We start from the raw sequence: 23,166 nt of genomic DNA, 5'->3' as shown, positions 1-23,166 counted from the left end.
AGGGCTGATTACCGGACTGCTTCTCTTCGCGTCAGGATGTCGGATTCTGTAGGTGCGTTTTAGGCCCATGAATCTGGTCTTGTTTTTTGCGCTTGGAAGCCTTAATATTGAAGTTTCTTTCTTGATTAGATCGCGTCTTCGTCCATGCCCTGAATACTGTTAAGAGGATTCCGCGGACGGGCACCGCACGCCCTCCGGCAGCGGAACGATTGAAGCTTTATGGATTATACAAGCAGAGCATGGGTGAGTGAGGTCTTCGGATATGCTCTGCAATAGTCACGGAGGAGTGTGGGCTGATCTTCATGCAGAGGGGGACGTGGAAGGAGTGATGGATCGACCGATTGGGAATACACCAGAGGTGCATGCGGAGTGCGAGAAATGGTACGTCAACGCTGCAAACTATGAATCTTTGTCGCAGCATCTTATTCTATCACCTCGCTTCCTACTAGACGCATAAAGCTAACTCTTTGCGCTATGATACAGGGACGCCTGGTATGCCCAGCGCGGCATCACGCGCACCGAAGCCAAACGCCGCTACATCTCTACTTTAATCGATACCATGCACGAATACGCATCACAAACACCCGAAGCGCGAGAACTCGTCGCCGAGCTCGAATTCGTTTGGGATCAGATCAAATATAATGCATCCTCATCTTCATCGTCAGGCCCGTTAAACGCCGTTGGCGTTCCTCCGTTATCACGACATACTGGCAGCGCATACGGGAGTATAGGAGGTCGATTAGCAGGCTCTATGGAGGACTATGATCGTCCAAATATGCGAACCGATGATCGAAACTCAAGACTCCGCGTTCTCAGTCCTGTTAGTCAACCCGAAGAAGATGAATACTATCGTCGATCACCGGATGGGAATGTTATCGATGACCAGGATGAGCTGGAAGATGATGACGACGACGACGAGGAGTACGAGGAGGCTCGTGATAGCCTCTACGAAGACCAGGAACATGACGACCATGAAAGTACTAATGCAGAAACAAGGTCTGTTACGGATCATACCTCACACGATGACCGTTCTTCACATCGACATCGCCATCATACTCATCCTTTTAAATCCATCGACGGCGCAAGTAGCAGTAACTCCCATACGCGCGCTTCCGACCCCCACAACCTGAGAAATAGCCCCTGGCGCCGCAGAGTCGAGCAGGCCTTGACCAAAATGACGGCGGAAATCGCTGCCGTGCGTGAGCAGATGGAGGCTCGGACATTGGCTACTCGTCGCCGGAACGGTGCTTTGGCATGGCTAAGATGGATTCTGTGGACGGTTCTGCGTCAAATTCTTTGGGACCTGGCTATGCTGGGCGCATTGCTGATTTTCATGCGGCTACGAGGTGATCGTCGGGTTGAGAACCGATTGCGCTCAGGCTGGTCTGAGTTGAAGGCTAAGTTGGGTCAGATTAAGCTGCTGAGGAGGGCGGGCGATATGCCCGTTTTGCCTTGATTTGGTGGCTTGGCTCTTTGGCTCTATTCTTTGGCTCATTGGTGTTTTCTTGATATTCCCTACACTCTTTTAGGGTGTTTGTTACTTCATGTTTATTGCATATTCCTGTCCATATTCATCTGGAGTTCTGGTCATTTGGCCGTCTTTTCTTTTGTCAAGTATATATGGGTTTCAATTGAGGTTCTTGGGGTTTGTCATCTTTCCTTGGTTCTCTTCTTTCTTTCTTGACTTGAGTGGTACATCATTCTAGACCTCGGGAGGTTGGATCAATCCATAGAAGAGCTTATAACATTAGATTTGATAGAACCAGTAGATCATTGATCGAACTTCTCTTCATCTGAGCACTTAAATGGGCCGAGTTCCGTCTAGGCAATTCTGTTAGTTCCCTGATCCTCACAATAAGTGTATCACAAAGTCTCAGCCGAGCACCTCGGCTTGAATACAAAGATATATAAGGACTTGTATTAAACGCAAAACAAGCAGAAAGCAGAAATCATGTAACCATTCCTGATGCCAATAGATATTTACACAAACATACAACAGACTGAGACAGACACAGATAGATCAGACACAAGGGTAACCTGTGTATCAAACCCACTAAAAACGGACGGGAAAGCCGGGCCCTGGACGGCAATAGAAGAAGGCGAGCGGATGTAATCGAGGTTGGACAGGGATAAAATAGGAATAAGACATGCAATTCCCATTTGTTTCTTTTTTTCTTTTCTTTCGTTTCTTAGTACTGCCGACCTGGGAACTGGGCGTACTTCTGTTTCGGGCGCAGGTGCACGGGGACCTCGCCTTCGGGGGCACCGGGGATGGTCTTCTTGAGGCCCTATTGAGAATTCGAGTTAGCTGAGTGTTCTTAATGCCCAAGAAGAGACCCCAAGTCCCAGGGACAGCGTCAATGCCAATGCGTGCGGGCATGGTAAGCATGTCACCCGATTCGAACGGAGTCATGTTCTAGACATGGCGTACCAATTTCTCAAAAACACAGCTGTTCAGCGCCTGCTCGGGCTTACGGCACTCGAAAAGATAGTGGTTGTTGTTCTCGAGGCACTCCCAGTGCTCCTTGAACTGCTTTAGGCAGTGGGTGTTGATATCCTTGATACTGTTGACTCGGTCAATAAAAACCACTCGCGTTGGTTTGGTCGGGTAGGAATGCTATCTGAGCCAGACAGCACATCGGGGGAAAACATACACGCTAGCAGCACAGCGCGTAACCTTGCGCCCCTCCTTCATGCACTCAAACTCGCCGCGACCGTTCGCCTCGTCCTTGCACTTCATGTAGTCGTCGTTGAAGGCCTTGCAGCGGTCGCCGATGAAGTAGGCTGCACTAAACAGGGGTGCAGATGTGGCGCCAATCTCCTCGACCTTGGGGATGTGGTCCGGCATGGGGGTAGTGTCCACCAGGACATGCTGGTTGAAACTAGAGGGATGATTAGTCCGAGTTCATTCTGGCGCGGTAAGGGTTCGGAATAGGTCGGTTTGGAGGAACAATTGGGAAGCAGGGAGTCCTACCGAGCATCTCTTTGGGCCATGGTGACGGTGTTGTGTGGAGAGACTGGGGGAGGTGCAATTGACGGATCTGGTTGATCGAGAGCTACGGGTTGCGGTGGAATGAAAGGTCGGTTTCTTTGTCTCGATTCTGATTGGCTGGTGGGATGATGCTTACTCATCATTTACTTAGGTTAAGTTAGATAGATACAGTACATCAACTATATCTCATTGTCTATTCTGTTTCGTTCCTCTCTTTATTGTTTGGTGACAGAATGGATTGGGGGGATTTATTCTAATAGCATTGGAGTCGCGCTGCCTTTCTTCGAGTCATATGGAAGAAGTTGAAGCATTTCAAGAGATTTCCATGATTGGAAGACAACTCTACCCTCAATAGGCCATATCTGTGTTCCACTGTAAATCCTCTTATTCACTCTTCCTCTTGAAGCCATGCCTGTTGCTATTGTCCAATTCAAACCATGTCGAACACTTCAAGAGGCCAAATGAGCAGTCCGCCACCACCACCGCCGCCGCCACCCGAAATTCCTGGCTCCAAAATATCCCCCTACGTCCTCAAACTCAGGACTGCCCCCGCCGATTACTTCTTCCAAGCTCCAAACCCTCCACATCACGTGGTCTTGTTTGATGCACCTACGGGGCCCTATTTCTTCTATGGCACGTTGACCGATCCTACCATGGTTCGTGAAATCCTAGGGCTGGAATTTGAGCCCGAGCTACGCTCTGCACGCCTATCAGGTTATGAATGCAAGTTGTGGGGGCAATATCCTGCCCTGTTGCATGCCCCAGGCTCTGTGGTTGAGGGCGCAGTATATCATGTTGAAACGGTTGAACACGGGGAGAGGCTTGCGGCATATGAAACAAATAACTACCATGCTGACCCTTGTCGCATTCGCTATACTGATGGGAAGGAGCCAGCGGATGACATCGGGTATACATTCAAATTCAAAGGGAATCGGAATGATCTGAGCGAAGGGGTTTTTGACCTTAGAGTTTGGTTGAAAAGAATGGGCAGACATACTGCGATGGAAAAGCTCGATGCTAAGCTAGCATCAGCTGAACTACCTATATCAAGAGCGTGATACCTATTTATGGGAACATAGTGCTTCAGACATACTTCAACAGCCTGCTCTGATAATCTTAATCTGCCAGGTGGGTCATCTAGATCCGCAGTGGAAGGCAAGCACTACCTATGCAAGGACTAGTCATTTACCATTCGTATAAATTAGAGATTCTAGATGAGTTATAACAACTAAAAGACGCGTTAATTCTAAGTGGGACTTTGTAACTTCCACATATCAGGTGCTGCCTACGTGATGACTATCTTACGCCTAGACACCTTAAAATATAAGTAAGATGGAATAAACGAATAACATTTCTTGGTATATATCAGGATAAAAATGATAGATTCTCATCACTACACTATTACTCGTCTAAGCCTTTAGGTACCGCTACTTCGAGCCTAGGTAGTACTGCTTTTGGGTATAGACCTAGGCTGGGCTAAATGCTTGATAACGAAATGGTTCATTGGCTAAGGTAGCCTATAAGAGTTATCTAGGTGTTTAGATATCAACTAGTGTGTTGGCTGAGACAGGAAATCGTCTACTCACTTATCTTCATATTCATGGATGCCTTTAGGATAGTATTTCCAGTGGTTCTGGCTACCCTAAAACCATAAGGCGTAGGAATATATTAGTGACAAATGAAGCGAGAGTATATAACATTAGAATCAAATATCTAAATTATAAACAAAACTATCGACAAATGCAGACCTGCAGAAGTAGGGGACATGTTTGGTGCAAATATTGAATACTTAAAATATGAAGCTAGTTTGTACGGTCTTTAGATGACAAAATGCCATTGCAGCTTATTGTAACTTGCAATGAAATTAATCACTTTAAGTTTACACTCACTCAGCTGAAACCAAACCAGCTCCTGCGATACCTTTTATATACTTTCGTTCCCAACTCAGGTAGTGAATTACCCAGGGCTTGGTGTGGATTGAAGCGTCCCTCACGTGATCCAAAACAAACCAGCTCCGATCTCTTTCTTCTGAGCTCTACAGAACGGCACCCCTCAGCTCACCCTCAACCAACACCGGTCTCTGGTTGCCGTGATCTTGATTACGCCAATTCTGGTGCCCCTTTGGTTGACTATATCACTACACGCCCCAATTCCACCGACACGTTGCCCGATCATTGACCGATCGCGCTTTTTTTAACGATACCCTTCCGCCTTTTTTTTTTTGCGACACATCATGTTTGGAGCTGTCTCGAACCCAAACCAGGGAAGCCTATTCGGCAACAATGCGAATAAGCCCAGTGCCTTTGGAGGCTTGGGCCCAAGCACAAACCCCGCTGCCCCGGCTTCTGGTGGAGGATTATTCGGTCAGCCACAGAACCAGACTCAGCAGGCCTCGACAGGGGGACTTTTCGGCAATACGACAACATCCCAGCCACAACAGCAGACAGGGGGCTTATTCGGCTCGACTACTGCTCAGAAGCCGGCGGGTGGCTTGTTTGGTGGTGGCCTAGGGCAGCAACCGCAGCAACAGCAACAGCCCCAGCAAACTGGAGGCCTGTTTGGCACTGCGCCAAAGCCCGCTGGTAGTCTTTTTGGTGGTGGCTTGGGGCAGTCAACACAAGCACAGCAACCTGCATCCAGCGGGGGACTTTTCAGTGGTGGTCTTGGTGCCAGCACACAGCAACAACAGCCCCAGCAACAACAGAGCAACCTCTTCGGTGGATCGCTGCTCGGTGGACAGCAACAACAGGGACAGCAGCCTCAGCAATCACAATTTGGACAAACTACCATGGTACAGCCACAGGGACAACAGCAAGAGCAATCGCTTTCGTCGAGTTTGTGGTCTCCTGGTCGTGCAATTACAGGAGGTAAGCTCAGTTTTCATCCAATATTTAGTCTGGCCCGAGTCCATGATATTAATTCAGATCGTTGTTTGCTTAGTTCACCGGACTGTGCCTATGCAAATGTCTATTGTCAAGGACAAGTGGGATGCTCCTAACCGCGATTCCCCGTTCCGAGCCTACCTCTACAACAGTGTCGGAGAAGAGGCTGCGCCATTTTATCAACCTGGTCCCGAAGATGATGCGACCAAGTGGGAGGAGGCTCTGCGTCAGCGCCCAGATTCAAGTTATGTCCCAGTTCTTGTCAAGGGCTTTTGGGAGCTTGGCAAGCGTGCACAGCGACAGAAGGATTTCCTCTGCATGATGCAGTCACGCCTTCACGAAATCAACACCTGCTTGACCGACCTTCTCTCGCGCCATGATCTTAAAATTTCCCTCAAGATTGCAGACTGTCGGCGAAAGCACATGGTTCTTAGCAAGCGTTGTCTTGCCTTAGCGGCCAAGACCCAGGTGTTGCGCAACCGAGGCTATGCAATGGATGAGGCGGAAGAGGAATTGAAGAAAAAGCTGGCTACCCTTGAACGCTCAGTCTTTGATCCATCTCTGAATGGCCGAGGCGAGGAGATCTGGGCCCGCATGCTAGCTATTCATGAGCAAGGCAAGCGCCTGCAGGCAGAAATTGACCGTGCCGGAGGTAGTGCGGCGTTGAACTCCGAAGATGAGATTGATGAGCAGACCATGAAGACAGCCAAGAAGGTAAGCAACACTCCCGCACACCAATTCTACGTTTGCCAACTGACCATCTTTTAGATTCTCGATGATTACCATGCGCAGATTCAGCATCTGCAGAAGGAATTGACATCGGTCAAGAAGGAGTTTGAAGACGCCCAGAAAGTGAACGGGAACTAAACTCATTCCCACGCTTTTGCTATGCGATCCTTATTTCATAACGTAAAGATGTTCATGGGCATGGGAGCACCGGCGTTATCTTGGGTGGAGCAAAGTTCCGTAATGCATAGTTCAATATGATTTCATCTACATTTGCTTTTTCCCACCAGTCATGAGCTGCTTCGTGATTATGCCTACTATCGGGGTCTGATTGTCAAGTGGCATCCTGCCATTAGGTCCTTTTTACCATTCTCTATTTCCAGAAAAACCCATAAGAAAGATAAACAGGCATGTACAAATAATAATACATCAACGAATGCTCCTCCGGAATAGCCTCAAGTGATCATAAATAGCGGTTGGATCAATTATAGGTGCATGGCAGTCGAAGGGAAAGGGTGAAGGGCGATTCGTTTAGAGGAACTTCTTGGCGAAGTCAACGGCGAAGGGGGCTATTGTAGTTGATAGACGTTAGACCATGGCCATACAGAAGGCAAGAGCTTATATTCATGGTGAAATTGTGCAGCCCATTGACGACGTCACTTACACAGGTAGAGGAAGATACCGCCGATGACGGCGTTGCGGACGGTCTGGCAGGCCTCAACCTCAGCAACCTATATTTGAATTAGCGAGTGTTCAGTGGTCATAGACCATTCAGACAGTCTCACCTTGAGGTCCTGCTTGGAGAGCTGTTCCTGGCCTGGGCGAACGAAGAGTCGTGTTAGATTTGCATGTTGCGTCGAAAAGTCTTGGGAATGACGAGAGTTATGGAAGTGAGAGAGTTGGCTGGATCATACCTGGGGCAAACATTTTGTATAAGAGTGGTTAAAGATGGGATAAAACGGAGGTGGAGAGGGAGTTGGATTGAATGAAATTGTGAATTGTTATCGACGAAGTTCGGCGAGGAAAGAAATCACGGGAGCACAGACCACCTTCTCCTTCTCTCATCTACTCGACCTTTCGCCTCTCTCCCCCTCCATTTCTGTTGACCTCTTCTCTTTCTTCACTACTGATCCTACCATCCTGCATAATCTGCAGCTCTCCTTTGTTTGGCTTTACTCGACTGATCCGTGCAGTTCCTGCCTGTCCAGCGGAGAGGCGTCGGGTCACGGTTCACGAAATACCAGCCGCACCTTTTCGCCGTACCACGTTGTCGAGCTCCCTCCATTGAATTACCCAACCATTTCATTTCGAAGAGAGAAAAATAAACATCGCTTGCTATGTCTGCCTCACCAGAGCACCAGGTTGGGTCGCGCGCCGCGTCCCCCGATCACGAGGAACCTGAAAAGGCCCCAACCCCGGTTACTGCAGACGACGATGAGGGCGACAAGCCCGCCGAACCTGTCGCTGAGGATCAGGAAGAAAATGACGACGACGATGATGATGACTCTATTTTGTCCGAGGTTGACGAGGCGCAGTTCGATGACTTTGATCCAGAGAATGTCGATGTCGAAGACCGCCCGCAGCTAGCGATTGATGAGGATAACCTGAAATTGATTGGCCGACACAAGCGCAAGCGTGCCGATGGTGAGGAGGCGCGCCCACGTCGCAAGGAGGGTCGTCGTGAGAAAAAGAGCCGTCATGCGCGCGATGAGGAGGACGCAGGAGGCGATGAAGGATCTGCTCGCCGACAAAAGAAGAAGAAGGAAGCAGAGCCTGATACTGATGAAGAGACTTTGGATCCCGAGACACGTCGCCGTCGAGCTCTTGACCGTGCCATGGACGAAGCTATGAAGAAGCCTACCAAGAGACGAGCTCGTAAGCAGGATGGAATTGTAGGTGGTCGCTTGCGCTATACCTTCCCTAGGGCTTATACTGACTATATTTTAAGGACCTTGAGGCTATGGCCGATGCCGAAATCGAGGAAATGCGAAAGCAGATGACCCAGGCAGCTCAGATGGACGCTATCAACCGCCAGCAAGGCAAGCCGGCCATGCACAAGCTCAAGCTTCTTCCCGATGTCCTCAGACTTCTCAATCGCAACCAATATGCCAACAGTTTGGTCGACCCCGAAATCAATCTCCTGGAGGCCGTTCGATTCTTTCTTGAGCCCTTGGATGACGGATCAATGCCGGCTTACAACATCCAGCGCGACTTGCTGACCGCCCTGACCAAGCTCCCTATTCAAAAGGATGCCTTGATTGCCAGTGGAATCGGCAAGGTCGTGGTGTTCTACACCAAGAGCAAGCGGACTGAGAACAGCATCAAGATGATGGCGGAGAAGTTACTGGCCGAGTGGACTCGCCCCATTCTCCAGCGCAGCGACGATTACTCGAAGCGCGTGTTCCAGCAGGCTGACTATGACCCTACGTATGTATTCAATCATGTATCCGTACGTGCTTCTTCTGACGATTGTATAGCAAAATCACCAAGCGCACATCCACCACCGCCGAGATTGTCGCCGCCGAAGCTCGCGCTCGCGACAAGCTCCCTCCTCGTCTCGCCAACCGTGCCCGTGTTGACCGTACCCAAGTCAGCTATACCGTTGTTCCCCGACAAACTGCCGTGCAAGAGAGTCGGTTTGCCCGACCCTTGGGTGCCAGTGGAGAGGATCGTTTCCGCAAGATGCAGGCCCGGCAGAATGCGGCATCCAAGGCATCCCGTCGATAAATTATATTCGGCCTGTTTTGTCTTAGCTGTTTTCGTCCTTTCCTTTTCTTTTTCTAGGGTGTTTGCGGCGTTCGGGAGTGATCGGGAACTTTGATATCTGGCATGGGCATGTAACAAAGATCGCATTCGGCAAATGCTAGCCGTAGAAAGTGAATAAGCATTGTAATTTGATATAAGGCAGATTTTTCTAGACCAGTCAGAGCTCCTGTAAATCTCTATCATCGCGTTATCGCGCTCTCCGAGTTGTCCAAATTAGGTGCATGGTGGTGGCCGAGTGAAAACCGAGCGAGAACCGGCCGAGAATTAGCCAGACGGAAAGGAGAGCAGATCCCGCAACACGTCATGTCAGCCGGGCTTTCGGCGTTTGATCTCCAACTTTTTTTATATAACATTATTACTTCCCATTCCCCTCACCTCATCTCATCGAATTCCACACTTTCATATCTCTTACGTATTACCACGATGAAGCTTCTCACTAAAGAAGAAGAGGATGCCCACTACAGGTACGATTGCCGTTTTCCAATTCCTCCGCTTCCCGCATCATGCCATACTAACAAAAAACCACGACAGCACCGTTCTCAAGTACGGCACAGTGGGTGGCTTCGCCGGTCTCGCCGCTGGAGCAGCCGGAGTTCTCTTCGCCTCCAAACGCTACCACACAATCCGTAACCTGACCATTCCTATGAAAGCCTTCCTGGTGACCTCATCGGGGACCTTTGTGGGCATCATCGCGGCAGACCACGGATCCCGCGAATTCGAAAAGCAACACAATGCCGAACGAATGTGGTACGAGAACCGTGAGCAGCGCCTTCGTATGGAGGAATCCAAGGGCCTCAGCATAACCGACCGCGTTGTCGCCTTCGCCCGCCGCGAGAAATACAAGATCGTCGGTGCCACCTGGGTCGCGTCCATGGTTGGTTCATTCGTGCTTGTCAGCCGCAACCCCTTCCTATCGGGCCAGCAGAAGCTCGTGCAAGCTCGTGTCTATGCTCAGGGCCTGACATTGGGTGTTCTGTGCGCATCTGCTGCGTTCGAGATCTCCGATCAGCGTCGCGGCCGCGGTATGCTTGATTCTAAGAGGGGCGATAAGGGGACTCAGCAGGCTGAGGCCGCGGAGTCGGTTCCTGCGCACCATGATTCCAAGGATGAGGGTGATCTCTGGAAGGAGATGGTTGCTGCTGAAGAGCAGCGGTTGAAGTCTAAGCATCAGACTCTTAGTGTGAAGAGTGAGCACGAAGCTGCCGAGAAGAGGAAGAATCATCAGAATGCTAAGGCTGAGAAGCCTAAGGAGGAATCCGAGTCTAAGGAGACCAAGACTGAGTCTAAAGACGAGGAGAAGGATGAGGGTGAGAAGGATGAGGGAAAGGGTGAGAAGAAGGCTTAATTGAACCCGATCTTCATGCGCAATTGGCGCGCATTATATTTCCGACAGGGCGGATGTGATAGATTCCAAGGTTCCAAGGAGCAGGTTTTCTTTGAGGTTGGACTATTTGAAGGTTGTTGACCTCGTACATATGTTTGCATCTCTTTTCATCGGCGTTCTGTGCAGGGTTTCAAAAATCTGCTTAATGTGGTGTATGATACTCGCTATCTCTCTTCTCTAATGAATGCTTTCATCCATACGTTCTTGAACTTTCGTGTACTTCGTAAGTCGGTGATCTAGACTCCACCAATCGCTTAAATGGTCTGATTCTCCCTATAAATAAATCTCAGACGACGCTACTGGTGGCCAAAAATAGTACGCCTGCAATTGAGGATACGATGATTCTACAATTGACCCCATAATTGTCTAACAAAGCGAAGTGGGGTTGCAGGGTAATTATTGATCACCAGGATATTGAAATAAGGGAAGGAACGGGTTCCAGGCCAAGAAGGAAATGGTGTCTATGACGCTAACAGTGCACTAACGTTTACCCCTGTTCATCCTTGGCAACCCAGTGGTGGAGACAACCAAATCTGCAAAAAGCGATGCCTAGATTCGATATTATTGGCGATCGGCTATCGTCTCAATAAGTCTTCCAAGGTCGTTTGGCGCTTGGGAGGATTTCCATTCTACACTCTTTCCCCCCACTACGGTTACCGGCCAAATCTGACCGACCGGGAAACCATGGCACGAGGTCTTTCTTTCGCGTTAATATGCGGGCTGTTGACCCTCGCGAATGCTGTGGCCCCGTACTCAGCGTCATGGTCCAGCACAAGTTATGGACCCGATGGTCCGTGGAACGCGGTGCTCGTCCAACTGGGCTTCGGTAACAATAAGCAGTCCGTTGCGCTTTATCCTGGTGATCGCTGGGCGAGCACCATCCTCCTCGATACCGTATGCTCGACGCCCAATCTCACCGGATCCTCCTGCCTCGCCGAAAGTGCTGGGACCTACAATGTCGGGGCGTCTCGCACCGCTTTTATTCCATCCAGCAATTCCAACGATGCGAGCGATATGACGTGGGTCTCCGGTACGGAGAATGTCTTTGTGAACAAATTCAGCGGCGATGCGTACGTCAAGAAGGGCCAGCTTGGGGAGATATTTAACATCGCTGGGGCGTCGATATCCAATGTCAGCGTCAGTGGTATCTACGAAGCCTATCAGACTTATCCGAATGGCAAGAAATATCCGGTGGAAGTGGGCACGTTGGCACTTGGTGCGCCTGCGCTCAATCAGACGGTGGACAACGGGACCTACCGTCTGGTTGAGTCTTATCTTTGGGAGAACGGCCAGATTCCTTCATATTCGTGGGGTATGCATATCGGCTCAGTGGCGCCAAGTATTGCTGGATCGCTGGTAATGGGGGGTTATGACCAGGCTAGGGCTATTGGCAACGTCAGCAGCCAGCCGGTGAATTCCACAAATGGTCTCGGCACCCTAGATATCAACCTGTTCGATATCGGACTCGGTGTCGCTATGGGGAAGTCGCCGTGGAAGTTTAACAGCATGAATGGTCTTTTCCGGAGAGATAATAGTTCAGGGGATAGTTCGGCCTCTGTGCAAATTGACCCCACCAGACCATATCTCTATCTTCCTAAGGATACCTGTGATGCCATTGCGGAGCAGCTTCCTGTCAGTTATAATGAAGGACTTGGCCTTTACTTCTGGAACACCTCCGTCCACCAATTCGAGCACGTCACCAATTCTCCAGCATACCTTTCTTTCACATTTGAGAACAACGCAGGTGCAGATGCATCTACGCCAAATATCACCATCAAAGTGCCATTCAATATTCTCAAGCTTACACTACAAGCACCACTTGTTGAGCAAAACACGACCTACTTCCCTTGTCACCCATCGGATGAATATGTACTCGGCAGAGCTTTTCTACAAGCAGCCTTCCTAGGCACGAACTGGATGAATGGAACTGGAGGAGGCTACTGGTTTTTCGCTCAAGCTCCAGGCCCGAATCTGCAGGGCGAGACTATAACAACAATCCAGGTCACTGACACCACAGTCGTGCCTGGCTCGGGTGCTTGGGAGGATTCCTGGTCCGGCTGGTGGCACGTTATCCCACACGGAGGTGGTCTATCACAGGGTGCAAAGATAGGCATTGGTATTGGCTGCGGTGTTGCTGGTGCACTAGCCGTTTGCCTCATTGGGCTTTTAGTCGCCCGTTGCATGCGAAAGAAGAAGAACATTGACCCATCAGAAGACGACGAAGCAACAGAGTTGGCTACTTCGAATAATGCTACGGAGGTGGCTGGACCACCTCCCGACACACCGGAGGTTCCGGGCACTCCAGATCACCCAGGCCACGCCGTCGGTGCATTTGAGCAGGCCACTGTTGTATCCAATGGATCCAATGGATCCGGGCAAGCTGACCCCGATACTGACCTGCACGGGGTCTATGGAGATAAACCACCCCCGTGGTCACCGCCGCTACAGCCATTACTCGGACAGATGCAATCAATGCCCGGGCATAGTCAACCAGTACCGGGGCTTGATCCGACAATACCTTCATATGATAATCCTATGCCGGGACATCCTCAGTCTATATCAGAGCATGATCCGGCAATACCGTCGTACGATAACCCTATGCCAGGACATGACCAATCCATATTAGAGCACGATCCGACAATACCGTCTTATGACAACCCCATGCCGGGCCACGTTCAATCTGTATCAGAGCACGATCCGACAATACCTTCATATGATAATCCCATGCCGGGACATCCTCAATCCACATCAGAGCATGATCCGACGATACCTTCATATGATAATCCCATGTCGGGACATCCTCAATCCATATCAGAGCATGATCCGACAATACCGTCGTATGACAATCCCATGCCAGGCCATGGCCAAAGCACCAATCTTCATCACGATGATTATGAAGATGCTTACAATGATTACATTGCACATATACCCTAATTATCCCTGTCTATATGTTTCTTGTTCAAAATTCTTTAACATCATGTTTTTAGCGAAAACCAGGAGTTCATAAAAGGAGTGTTCATTATGTCACAACTCTTGTATATAAACATAATACTACAGGACAATTTTCTCGCATTCCTCAACAGGTCTAAGCCCAAAGCTCTTCATCCCACCCTTCCAACTCTTATCAATCGCCATCTTAGCAAACGCCCGCAACCCATCCTCATACTCCCCAATGACCCCCTCATCCACCTTCTCAGCTCCACCAGCATCAGCAATTCGTCTCGCCAAATCAGCCGCATCCCGCAAAGCAGTATTCGCTCCCATAGCTCCCGTCGGAGGCATAACATGAATAGCATCCCCAAGAAGCGTCACCCGCGCCGAAGATACCCAAGGCCCAATCTCTATCTCTGCGGACAAAAGCGACCGCATAGACGACTGGTTCTCATCCTGCATATCAACCACGCTCCGCACAGAAGGTATCCAAGATTTGGTCAGCTCACGAGCTAAATCAGCCGCTTCATCAGACTTAAGACGCCACCCTTTCTCATCCGAGAACGGGAGACGCGAGCGATGAAAAACAAGGACCCAGTACATATACGGACTAGGCAGCTTAATTTTCTCAACCGTACACGGGAACCGGATAGCCTCCCACAAAAGCGCCGGTTGTGACTTATCTCCTGGATCCGAAGCAAGACTCAAACCAACCTGATAACTCTCAGGTACGGAATCCAAGAACTCAGATGTGATAGGCGTTTTGCCAAAAACGATTCGCATCCCTGTATCGATGGCAGGATACTTCGGCAGATACTGCTTCCGAACTCGAGAGTTTACTCCATCGGCGCCGACGAGGAGGGATCCTTTCACTACTGAGCCGTCACCGAAATAGGCCGTGATGCCGTTGTCCGTAAGCTCGTAGTACTCAAAACTCTTCCCGAAGAAAGTATGTTCTTCTATTCCGGTGAGTAGTGCTTCACGGAAGGTACTTCGATCCACTGTGTATGCCTCATCTGAGGTCATTCCGGGTGGGGGTCCTGGTGGACTGTTAGGACCGAAGGGAATGGATGTCCCATCTGGTTTCACGTGCACGCCGAACCCGGCTGTGGTAGCGCAGCTTTCTTGGAACAAAGTAAAGAGATCGGGTGTTAGACTGTCTCTTAGCGCATTTGCGCCATGTTCGGTTATTCTGAGACGGTAGCCTTGTGTGCGAAGATTGTGATGCTCGTCTTGTTCGAAGAGTTTGAAGGGGATGTTGTTTTTTCTCAAGGCTTGGGCAAGGCAGATGCCGCCTAGGCCGGCGCCAATGATTAGGACTGGAAGCGTCATGGTGGACTGTCGAACTTTATGGGCTAAAGCTTGAGTTTTCGAAATGGTTATAATTTTCTGGGTTTATATGTGTTGAGAGTTCCCAGAGGTACTGTTTGTGGTTCTTATAGATTGATGGTTCATGTCTTCGGGACCGAAGTGATGAGGCTCGGGACCGAGGAGTTGATTGAGCCCGAGATACTACTTTTCGGCCCTTTTAGCGAATCCTTCATTGGACTCTCTGTGGAGATTTCTCTGAAAGTATTGTTACTATTGTTGAACTAGATTTAGCTCCAAGACTAGCACCCCACTATATTTCGTACCTTCCTACACTTGGCCCCTATATCCGTACCCAGGGTGACTCGGGGTAGTGGTCACCAGTCACCACGCATGTATACTATTCGCCGGTGCAACCATTTATCTACGAGTTCGCAACTGGCCATACAACCGATATTCCGTTCGGGTTTATAAATGGAAGAAGAACTCCAGGATTAATTCCAAAATTAATCTCAGCATTGCACAGTATCCCATTCGGCTAGATCTAGGCCATCAAGATATCACAGGTCATCACACCCTTGAACATAAAGCCCCAAATCCCTGCATATAACATAAGGCAACCCCGCTTGCACATAAATTCGAGAACAATTCTCTATAATCACGCTGTAGGAGCCTGCCAAAAACAACAATGACATTCAAGCCCTACGTAGAGGGACCAACCCGCCCCAAACAAGTGATATCCCTCGGCTTCTACCGAACAGGCTCCCACTCACTAAAAGAAGCCCTCACGATCCTGGGCTACCGCGACGTCTTTCACTCCTCCGGTATAATCAACGACCATCTAAAATGGGTCGGTATGAATCAAGCAGCCGACGACAACATTCCCTGCCTCCCAACATACACAGGGCGAACCTGGTCCCGAGACGACTGGAACCAGTACTTGGGCCCCAGTGAAGCCCTTACAGACGTAACACCCTTCGCCGAATCATTACTGAACGCATTCCCCGAAGCACGAGTAATCCTCGTCCACCGCGACTTCGATTCCTGGGTGAAAAGTTTTCAGGAAACGCTCATCTTACCTACTTCAGAGGGGGTTCTGGCTTGGTTGAGTGGGAATGTTATGGAGCCGTTTATTGGGTTGCAGATTAGTCGGACGGCGTGGAAGATGTATATGGGATTGTTAGGGGTTTGTAGGATGGATAAGACTCGGGATCGAGCGATCATGTGGGCGGCTTATCAGCGGCATTATGACTATGTGCGATGTAGGGTGCCTTCGGAGTGTTTGTTGGAGATTGAGCTGGAGGATTTGGATTGGGGTCCGCTTTGTGCTTTCTTGGGGAAGGAGGTGCCGGATAAGCCGTTTCCACGTTTAAATGCTTCAACGGTTTTCAGTCAGCAAATCCGAGAGCTGCATGTCATGACGTTAAAGGCTGGGCTCTGGAAGGCCTTGGGTCCTGCTTTGGGTGTTGGGGTTATCGTGGCCTGCACGTGTATGTGGAAAGCATGAATCCGCTTTAGGGAGGTCCATACTCTATTGTGAATTCTATTCTCAGTGGCTGATTTGAATTTCTAAGACTTGAGTCCAGCCCCAGACCGATTCGATCCAGGGTTCAACGGCGGGGAAGCCATGGTCATTGAGTCTAAACTCTGATCTGAAAATTGAAATGCGAGTCTACCATTTGATTTTCTCTGCTATTTTCTCTTCTTGCAAGTGACTATGTGCGAATCACCGAATTCCTCTGAATTTCAAGTTCAATGAAGGATCTATCTCAAGAAAGGTAGATTCTAATCCAGGCCATTTCCAACGTGGAGTACTTCCTACTTGTTCCAGAGTCCAAGAGCGGGGACATGATCATGACAAGGGAGTGGAGCATGCAAAGTATGGTTCCTCTACCATCTACCCTCTCATATGCCTTCCTCATTCCCGGTTTTCAGGAAACTATTTTGGCCCGAGGTGGCGTTTCCCTTGGCACTTCGATCGATCCGATCAATTGAATTTCCATATGTAGTCATTGCTGCCATGACTTGGCGGTATCTGTTGTCTCTGTCTTATACCCTCTCTTTCTGCCCCCCTGATGCCTTCCTTCACTGCTGTATCAACTCTCCAACCACAATCGCTTCCAACATGGCAGCCATGGCCGATATCACGGTCTACGACATGCCAACCTCCCCTCCTAATTTGGATGGGGTAGGTGTCTTTTACATCTCTTTCTGCGTCATCTGGACCACGCTTTTACTCGCCGGTATGACCTTCTGCTTGGTCAACCGACACATCCCCATCCTCAAAGTCCGTGGCCTACCTCTATCATTCTCTGCTATCGCCCTTCTCCATATCTATTGGATCCTGGGCCAGATCACATACCCAATTGGTGCAACTGTCCCTACTGTTCTCGCCTATGACATCCAGTACTTCGCCATGGGCATTTACTTCCCACTTGGTATCGCCCTATTCCAAGCTTCCAACATCCGCTTTCTTCATGTCGCCAAGATGCAGAAGCAATTCCTCCACCCCGAGATACGGGCTGAGAGAAAGTGCAACGATGCAAAGTCATCATGCCTCTGCCGTCTGAGAACCATGGATTATATGAAACGGACTCTGTGGCTCATTGGTATCGGCATGTTGTTGCAGGTATGCCTTTCCACTCTCTATGATTTCCAGTCTATCTACTATAGTAGCTGATTATAAATCTTCCAGTTTATCATCACCGTCGGGATGTGGCTTGCATGCAAAAAGTATCATCCAACCTACGGTATTTCAGGTACAGAGATTCACGGCACGACAGTCCAAGAGCAGATGGTGTATCTGGGTCGAGGATGGGAATGGTGGCCATCCTTGTTGTGGCAAGTAATCTGGACATGGATTGTGAGTACTCCAGTGCATTCATAGAGGTCCCCGCTAATGTGTCTCATTCTGTAGGCGGCTCCAATTCTCATTTGGCGGGCATGGGGAATCCATGATACATTGGGATGGCGAACTCAAACTATTGCCTGCTGCCTTTCTGGGTATGTTATGATGTCTTCGTTTAGTGGTGTTTGCTTATTGACATGAACTAGTCTCCATGCCACCCCTATGTACTTGATTGCGTCATACGTGCCTGCCTTTGCGAAGGTCAACACGTATTTCCCCCCGAGTCAATGGTAAGTTTATCGAGCATAATTGATTCGACCAATCAACTAATGAGACATAGGATTCACGTATCGATCATGATGTGGGAGATATTCACTGTGTTTGTCCCCATCTTCCACGTTATCAGGCTATGGACATTGAGCAAGAAAGCCACCGCCTCGAAAAACAAGTATAATTCAGCATCGATATCAATGACAATGCTGAACAAATCCCCCTCACCCTCAGTGGGGTGGAATAATAGATCTTCATCCACACTTGGTGATAAGGGTGAGCCGGTCGAGTCCTTTAACGAATGCATGGTCGACCGAATCTACACAATGGATGCCCTCGAGCATGTCCTAAACCAAAGTCCAGGGCAACTACAGAAATTTGCCGCATTAAGTGATTTCTCGGGAGAGAATATCGCGTTCCTAAGCGAAGTGGCATTATGGAAATCATATTGGCCCGGAAGCCTGGATGAAAAGCAGCTTCCCGATGCATTCAATCAGGCACTACGGATCTATGTCAACTTTATCAGCACGCAAGATGCCGAGTTTCCTCTGAACATATCTTCGCAAACTCTCAAGCTAATGCAGTCTGTTTTTGAGCAGCCAGCTCGCAGTCTGTTTGGAGAGAAAAGTATCAATACTACCTCACCTTTCGAAGCCGACCCTTTTGCACACCCGCAAGATTTTGAAGGTGTCCAGATGTCATACGACGATAGGTATACGGGAGATATACCCGTTGGATTTGATATGGCCATTTTCAACAACCTACAAGAGGAGATCAAATATCTGGTTTTGACAAACACGTGGCCTAAGTTTGTCGAGTCGATGCGACGACGGTCGAGTGACACCGAGCGCAGCGATTGTACTACACAGTCAGAGGCATCGCTGAGGAGCTGGATCTCGAATCAGCGTTTGAAACTTCGATTATTCCTTTAACATATGGTTCCAGGGCGCGGCTTTGTCATGGACTGATATATGATATTCCAAGAATTTATCCTGTATATATACACTATCAGGTACAGATGAACAATCAAAGGGGGTTGAGTTAGAAGTTTGTTCAATTTGAAAAACGAGTATTGTCGCCATCTGTCCAATCACCTAGGCCTCGGGGCATGGTTAAGATAAACGGAACTGCGCTAGTGTTTGAGAAAAGCAATACTAAGTGTACACATGATCCTTCTGCTTCTTTTGTCCCTGAAGATTCTCAGCTTTTTTTGTGAACCACCGCCTTTTGAAATTCTTACTTTGTTCCAAAGAAAATCCTTCGAGAACATCCACCAGTGAGTTCATTTTCAGAACATTGCAACTTCCATTTGTTTCCAGCCAACAATGAAAGGCTCCCATACTATCTTGACCGCAGATAGAAACCCCAAGACGACTTGCGGGGTCCGTTGGCAAAGCCCTAATTGCATAAGGCTTCGGGTGCTGCGTAGCTGTCAGGTGATATTGGATGATAACTGTATCATTATGCCGAAGGTCCAGTCCAAGGCGCTTTGACACTGTAAACTTGAACATACCACTCTTGACTTCGACATGTCCACCACCGTGTGATACTGTGATCTTTTCTCTGGTTCCCGAAAGAGCCTGCAGAGCTCTCTTGGCCTTCTTAGCAGCCCAAGTCCTACGGGCTTTGGCAAGCCGCTTTTCTAAAATATCTCGATAATATTTTCGTAGGGCTGGATTTGGTGAGTTGCGTATGTCGTTGAACGCATCTCTGGCATTTTCTGCCCACGCTCGGACAAAAGGATCTTCAGATTTGAGGTGATGCTGAAAGTTAACTCGGCCTCCGGTTGCCTCTTTGATATTTTTGTTTCCCTCTGTATCTGTGAAGCCTTGCCAAAGTGGGAGAGCCACGTTCAGATGATGTCCTGCCCAGAGTGATTTGACGTCTTTGGGTAGGAATTGATCCAAATGGAATGAAGTCAATGTTTGAAAAACCAGGCACATCCACATTTCGCCTAAATTTAGTATCAACTGATCTTGCGAGCAACTTGGCGGCCTGTAGGTCGCCAGCCTGACAAATTCAGATTGTATGTCCAACTGTGAATCCCATACGTGATAATGAAGAGATGGGTTCTTGTGGCGGCGCCATGGATCATTGTGTGTTTGAATTCTGACGCAAAATTCTGTTGCTTGGCCAATATAAAGCCAAAAGCTACTTGGATCAGACTTTCTCCACATGATGTGGAGATGAATACCGGCATCCTTAGACGTCTCTGGATTTTGCCCAATTCTGATCAAGCTAGGGGTCCAAATTAGTGAAGCCTTCAATAAACTACTCGTTTAGTGGGCCATACGTACTTTGCGAGGTCGAAATTGCCATTTTCACAAATATTCCTCACGGTTGGATTGAGGCCTTCTTCCAGGATATTGACAATGTCATATTTTTCGAGCACGAACGAATATCTGCCTTTCATTTTGACTTGCACTTCCGAGATAAGACAAGCAAGAAGTGCGTCACGGTTTATGGGCCCCAAGTTCTGGAGTTCAGTTGCAATACCAGTATGTACCTTCCAGCCTTCCCTCGCATGTGTATTTTTCGGTGGTATTTTGTCTTCGCACTTTTCTGACATCGGTAGCATCTATCAAAATTAAAACTATCCCGCGAAAGAAAACGGGGTTTTGACCTTGTGGACATTATTTGAGATCACTTGGACTTGTTCTGGCGGCTTGTTTAGACAGTTTTCGTCCTGATAGTGGCACTCTCCAGGATATTCTCGTGGTCTCTCGTCACATTGACTTTCCGTGTGGCCCAGAGATCCACATATCCAGCAAAAGCGGCATACGCACTCGTCATATCCTTCTGTCAAGCAAGTACAACCATCTGGAGGCGCGCTCATCGTGAAAGGGGGGAATATCGGATTCAGAAGCCAATAAGAGGATGGTAATCGAAACCGACACAGTGGTTGTACTTGAGGGTAGGCAGTAGTCAGGTAACAGAGAAAGAGCGACAGAAGCAAGGAAGATAATGAATGGTTGATTGAACTTTCAAAAAAAAAAAAAGGGACGGAGAAATGGAGACCCAATAGCACACAGACACACCTGGGTGGAAAGCGTTGTCAGTCAAGTAGACAAATTGCTAACCGTATGTTTCGTTGATGGGTCTGAAGTATTCAAAAGAGACTAACATGTGAACTACAATTGACACTACTGCAAAATACTTTGGGGGAGAACTTGAATAATGATTCCATAAGATACACAATCAATAGTTCAAGCGCCTGGAAGCTACAACGTTCGATATCTTTCAAAAATAAAGATACTTCAAAGGGGTGGAAGATAACCTTGACATTTTAGTCCTACATTATTTTATGTAGAAATTGGGATTAGCAGACTGCTCCACACACACAAGGCTACGGTGTAATGTTTGTTTAGAAATTCTCCAGGTGGTCTGTAAGCGTAAAACAACAGATGGTGAAATCATGCAGTCGCCATTTCCAATTTTTGCGATGGAAAGAAATGATAGCCAAATTTCAGAGTAACACATTAGTGTCCCAACAAAAGATAGCAATGAAAAAAAAAAAAGAAAATGAAGGGAAAGAAGATAAAAAAAAAGAATGGAATGCTTAGCATGTCCTGGTTTCGATCCAGGGTCCTATTGTGATGAGTTAGTAATCGTGATTTCCGAATTTGGAAATTTGAAGTGAGACGTACCTCCGGGTTATGAGCCCGGCGCTCTTCCCCTGAGCTAACATGCTTGGTATGAAATCATGCTCCCTGTTTGCCTACATAGCCCTGCGTTTTGAAAATCAATTTGTCCGCAGAGCGTGAGTTTTTTGATTGGCTGTGCAAATGGGTTAATATTAACTTTTCGCCTTTGCCTTACTACTCTCCTCGTAAAAATGTTGCTTCTCGTTATCGATTTGAGTGATTCAGTAATGTAGTCGTGCTTAGTGTCAAGTATAAATGATTAGTTTTGTCGACATCGAAATCCCGATCAAAGCAACAATGTCAAATAGTTTTGTCAACTATTTCGTTGCTTACACACAAGTTTAGTCCTTGTACTGGTTGGTATATGTCAAAATGGGTAAGTAATTAGCTAATTTTCAAACAGTTTTTCTACCATTAGTTCAGATTTAAGCCGTCATAGACCATCCTACTTAGGAAGGGAACCTTCGAATAGAAGAAATTCTTAAAACGGTCATATTTTTAGCTAGCCACCATTTCTTAACCCTTATCCCTGGTCGAATACTTGCTGGATACTTTATTTATTGACAAGCTACAGAATGTCGGTCAAACTGTTAGGGAGGCATCGAGCAGATAATCGTTTTCTTTGCAAGATACTTGCGGATACAGATATCCGCGGACAAATGTAGCACTGGAGCCTTGACTTGCTATTTGATTCGATTGGAATATTGAAAGCGCTTGTTTTTGAAAGACATGCTACCTAGATACGTGGTCACTTTTGGGCAATCGCCGTTCCCATTAAGAGGCTATAGCCCTTGAGACATGCACATGACTACAGCTTTCAGAATACTGCGATTACATCTTGAATGATGACTGGGAATGACAGTAGAATGGTCAGCCTTCCAATATGATTAGATAGAGTGACAATTTGACGTTCAAAGGTTTCTCATTAAAATATGGAGGGTAAGCGAGTTCCAAGACTGGAAAGCGGGTATCGTCACGAAATATATAAGCCCAGACCACAACCTTGAAAGATCGTGAGTATCTGTTGCCGAGACCGCCCTAGGGGTTTTAATAGGACCACAGGCGCACTAGAGAAGCCTATAGTAAAGCATTAGGAACTTGGGAGCCTGAAAATTTCAAAAATAAATACGTGAACAAAAAGAATGAAAGCCAAAAAAAAAAGAAAAAAAGAAAAGATGGGAATGCTTTAGCATGTCCTGGTTTCGATCCAGGGTCCTATTGTAGTGAGTTAGTAATCTTGATTTCCCGATGTAGAAATTCGAAGTGAGACGTACCTCCGGGTTATGAGCCCGGCGCTCTTCCCCTGAGCTAACATGCTTGGTATGATGAAACGGTGCCGGTTGTGCTATCATAAAGGAGCAAGAGACTTTTCCAAATCTGTTCAGTGGATGATGTTATCTCCGTAACTTTCACTT

The 23,166-nt window shown here is 48.1% G+C and overlaps 11 protein-coding genes across 11 annotated transcripts; 8 read left to right on the top strand and 3 right to left on the bottom strand.

The window, feature by feature from the left end:
* Positions 1-36: 36 nt before the first annotated feature.
* Positions 37-1,456, top strand: N7484_002037 (acyl-CoA-binding domain-containing protein; the record flags this gene model as incomplete). The annotated part of the gene is made up of 4 exons (XM_057112457.1): positions 37-52; positions 130-243; positions 309-381; positions 484-1,456. The coding sequence occupies 4 exons, from the start codon at positions 37-39 to the stop codon at positions 1,454-1,456; spliced, it is 1,176 nt and encodes a 391-aa protein (XP_056977194.1).
* Positions 1,457-2,142: 686 nt separating this feature from the next.
* On the bottom strand, positions 2,143-3,061 carry N7484_002036 (coiled-coil-helix-coiled-coil-helix domain-containing protein). The gene is made up of 4 exons (XM_057112456.1): positions 2,975-3,061; positions 2,655-2,882; positions 2,432-2,564; positions 2,143-2,288 (listed from the first exon to the last, which is right to left on the bottom strand). The coding sequence occupies exons 1-4, from the start codon at positions 2,992-2,994 to the stop codon at positions 2,190-2,192; spliced, it is 480 nt and encodes a 159-aa protein (XP_056977193.1). The 5' UTR covers positions 2,995-3,061; the 3' UTR covers positions 2,143-2,189.
* Positions 3,062-3,429: 368 nt separating this feature from the next.
* Positions 3,430-4,050, top strand: N7484_002035 (gamma-glutamylcyclotransferase family protein; the record flags this gene model as incomplete). The annotated part of the gene is made up of 1 exon (XM_057112455.1): positions 3,430-4,050. The coding sequence occupies one exon, from the start codon at positions 3,430-3,432 to the stop codon at positions 4,048-4,050; it is 621 nt and encodes a 206-aa protein (XP_056977192.1).
* Positions 4,051-5,225: 1,175 nt separating this feature from the next.
* On the top strand, positions 5,226-6,741 carry N7484_002034 (putative nucleoporin; the record flags this gene model as incomplete). Its single annotated transcript, XM_057112454.1, has 3 exons — positions 5,226-5,859; positions 5,933-6,588; positions 6,643-6,741. 3 exons carry the CDS (start codon positions 5,226-5,228, stop codon positions 6,739-6,741), a joined length of 1,389 nt encoding a protein of 462 aa, XP_056977191.1.
* A 1,196-nt stretch (positions 6,742-7,937) lies between these two features.
* Positions 7,938-9,327, top strand: N7484_002033 (transcription factor SPN1; the record flags this gene model as incomplete). The annotated part of the gene is made up of 3 exons (XM_057112453.1): positions 7,938-8,492; positions 8,549-9,027; positions 9,078-9,327. The coding sequence occupies 3 exons, from the start codon at positions 7,938-7,940 to the stop codon at positions 9,325-9,327; spliced, it is 1,284 nt and encodes a 427-aa protein (XP_056977190.1).
* A 462-nt stretch (positions 9,328-9,789) lies between these two features.
* N7484_002032 (HIG1 domain-containing protein) lies at positions 9,790-10,711 on the top strand (the record flags this gene model as incomplete). The annotated part of the gene is made up of 2 exons (XM_057112452.1): positions 9,790-9,830; positions 9,898-10,711. 2 exons carry the CDS (start codon positions 9,790-9,792, stop codon positions 10,709-10,711), a joined length of 855 nt encoding a protein of 284 aa, XP_056977189.1.
* A 723-nt stretch (positions 10,712-11,434) lies between these two features.
* On the top strand, positions 11,435-13,684 carry N7484_002031 (uncharacterized protein; the record flags this gene model as incomplete). The annotated part of the gene is made up of 1 exon (XM_057112451.1): positions 11,435-13,684. One exon carries the CDS (start codon positions 11,435-11,437, stop codon positions 13,682-13,684), a length of 2,250 nt encoding a protein of 749 aa, XP_056977188.1.
* A 117-nt stretch (positions 13,685-13,801) lies between these two features.
* On the bottom strand, positions 13,802-15,013 carry N7484_002030 (FAD-dependent oxidoreductase; the record flags this gene model as incomplete). The annotated part of the gene is made up of 1 exon (XM_057112450.1): positions 13,802-15,013. The coding sequence occupies one exon, from the start codon at positions 15,011-15,013 to the stop codon at positions 13,802-13,804; it is 1,212 nt and encodes a 403-aa protein (XP_056977187.1).
* Positions 15,014-15,677: 664 nt separating this feature from the next.
* Positions 15,678-16,640, top strand: N7484_002029 (sulfotransferase family protein; the record flags this gene model as incomplete). The annotated part of the gene is made up of 2 exons (XM_057112449.1): positions 15,678-16,479; positions 16,576-16,640. The coding sequence occupies 2 exons, from the start codon at positions 15,678-15,680 to the stop codon at positions 16,638-16,640; spliced, it is 867 nt and encodes a 288-aa protein (XP_056977186.1).
* Positions 16,641-17,114: 474 nt separating this feature from the next.
* On the top strand, positions 17,115-19,039 carry N7484_002028 (uncharacterized protein; the record flags this gene model as incomplete). Its single annotated transcript, XM_057112448.1, has 5 exons — positions 17,115-17,618; positions 17,685-17,852; positions 17,907-17,992; positions 18,044-18,127; positions 18,178-19,039. The coding sequence occupies 5 exons, from the start codon at positions 17,115-17,117 to the stop codon at positions 19,037-19,039; spliced, it is 1,704 nt and encodes a 567-aa protein (XP_056977185.1).
* Positions 19,040-19,261: 222 nt separating this feature from the next.
* On the bottom strand, positions 19,262-20,056 carry N7484_002027 (uncharacterized protein; the record flags this gene model as incomplete). The annotated part of the gene is given in 2 exon segments (XM_057112447.1): positions 19,262-19,602; positions 19,621-20,056. The coding sequence occupies 2 exon segments, from the start codon at positions 20,054-20,056 to the stop codon at positions 19,262-19,264; spliced, it is 777 nt and encodes a 258-aa protein (XP_056977184.1).
* Positions 20,057-23,166: the final 3,110 nt, after the last annotated feature.

Source organism: Penicillium longicatenatum, assembly GCF_028827895.1.
Source record: "Penicillium longicatenatum strain IBT 33135 chromosome Unknown contig_1_segment0_segment0, whole genome shotgun sequence".
Taxonomy (NCBI): domain Eukaryota; kingdom Fungi; phylum Ascomycota; class Eurotiomycetes; order Eurotiales; family Aspergillaceae; genus Penicillium; species Penicillium longicatenatum.
This window is presented reverse-complemented; position numbering and strand designations above follow the sequence as displayed.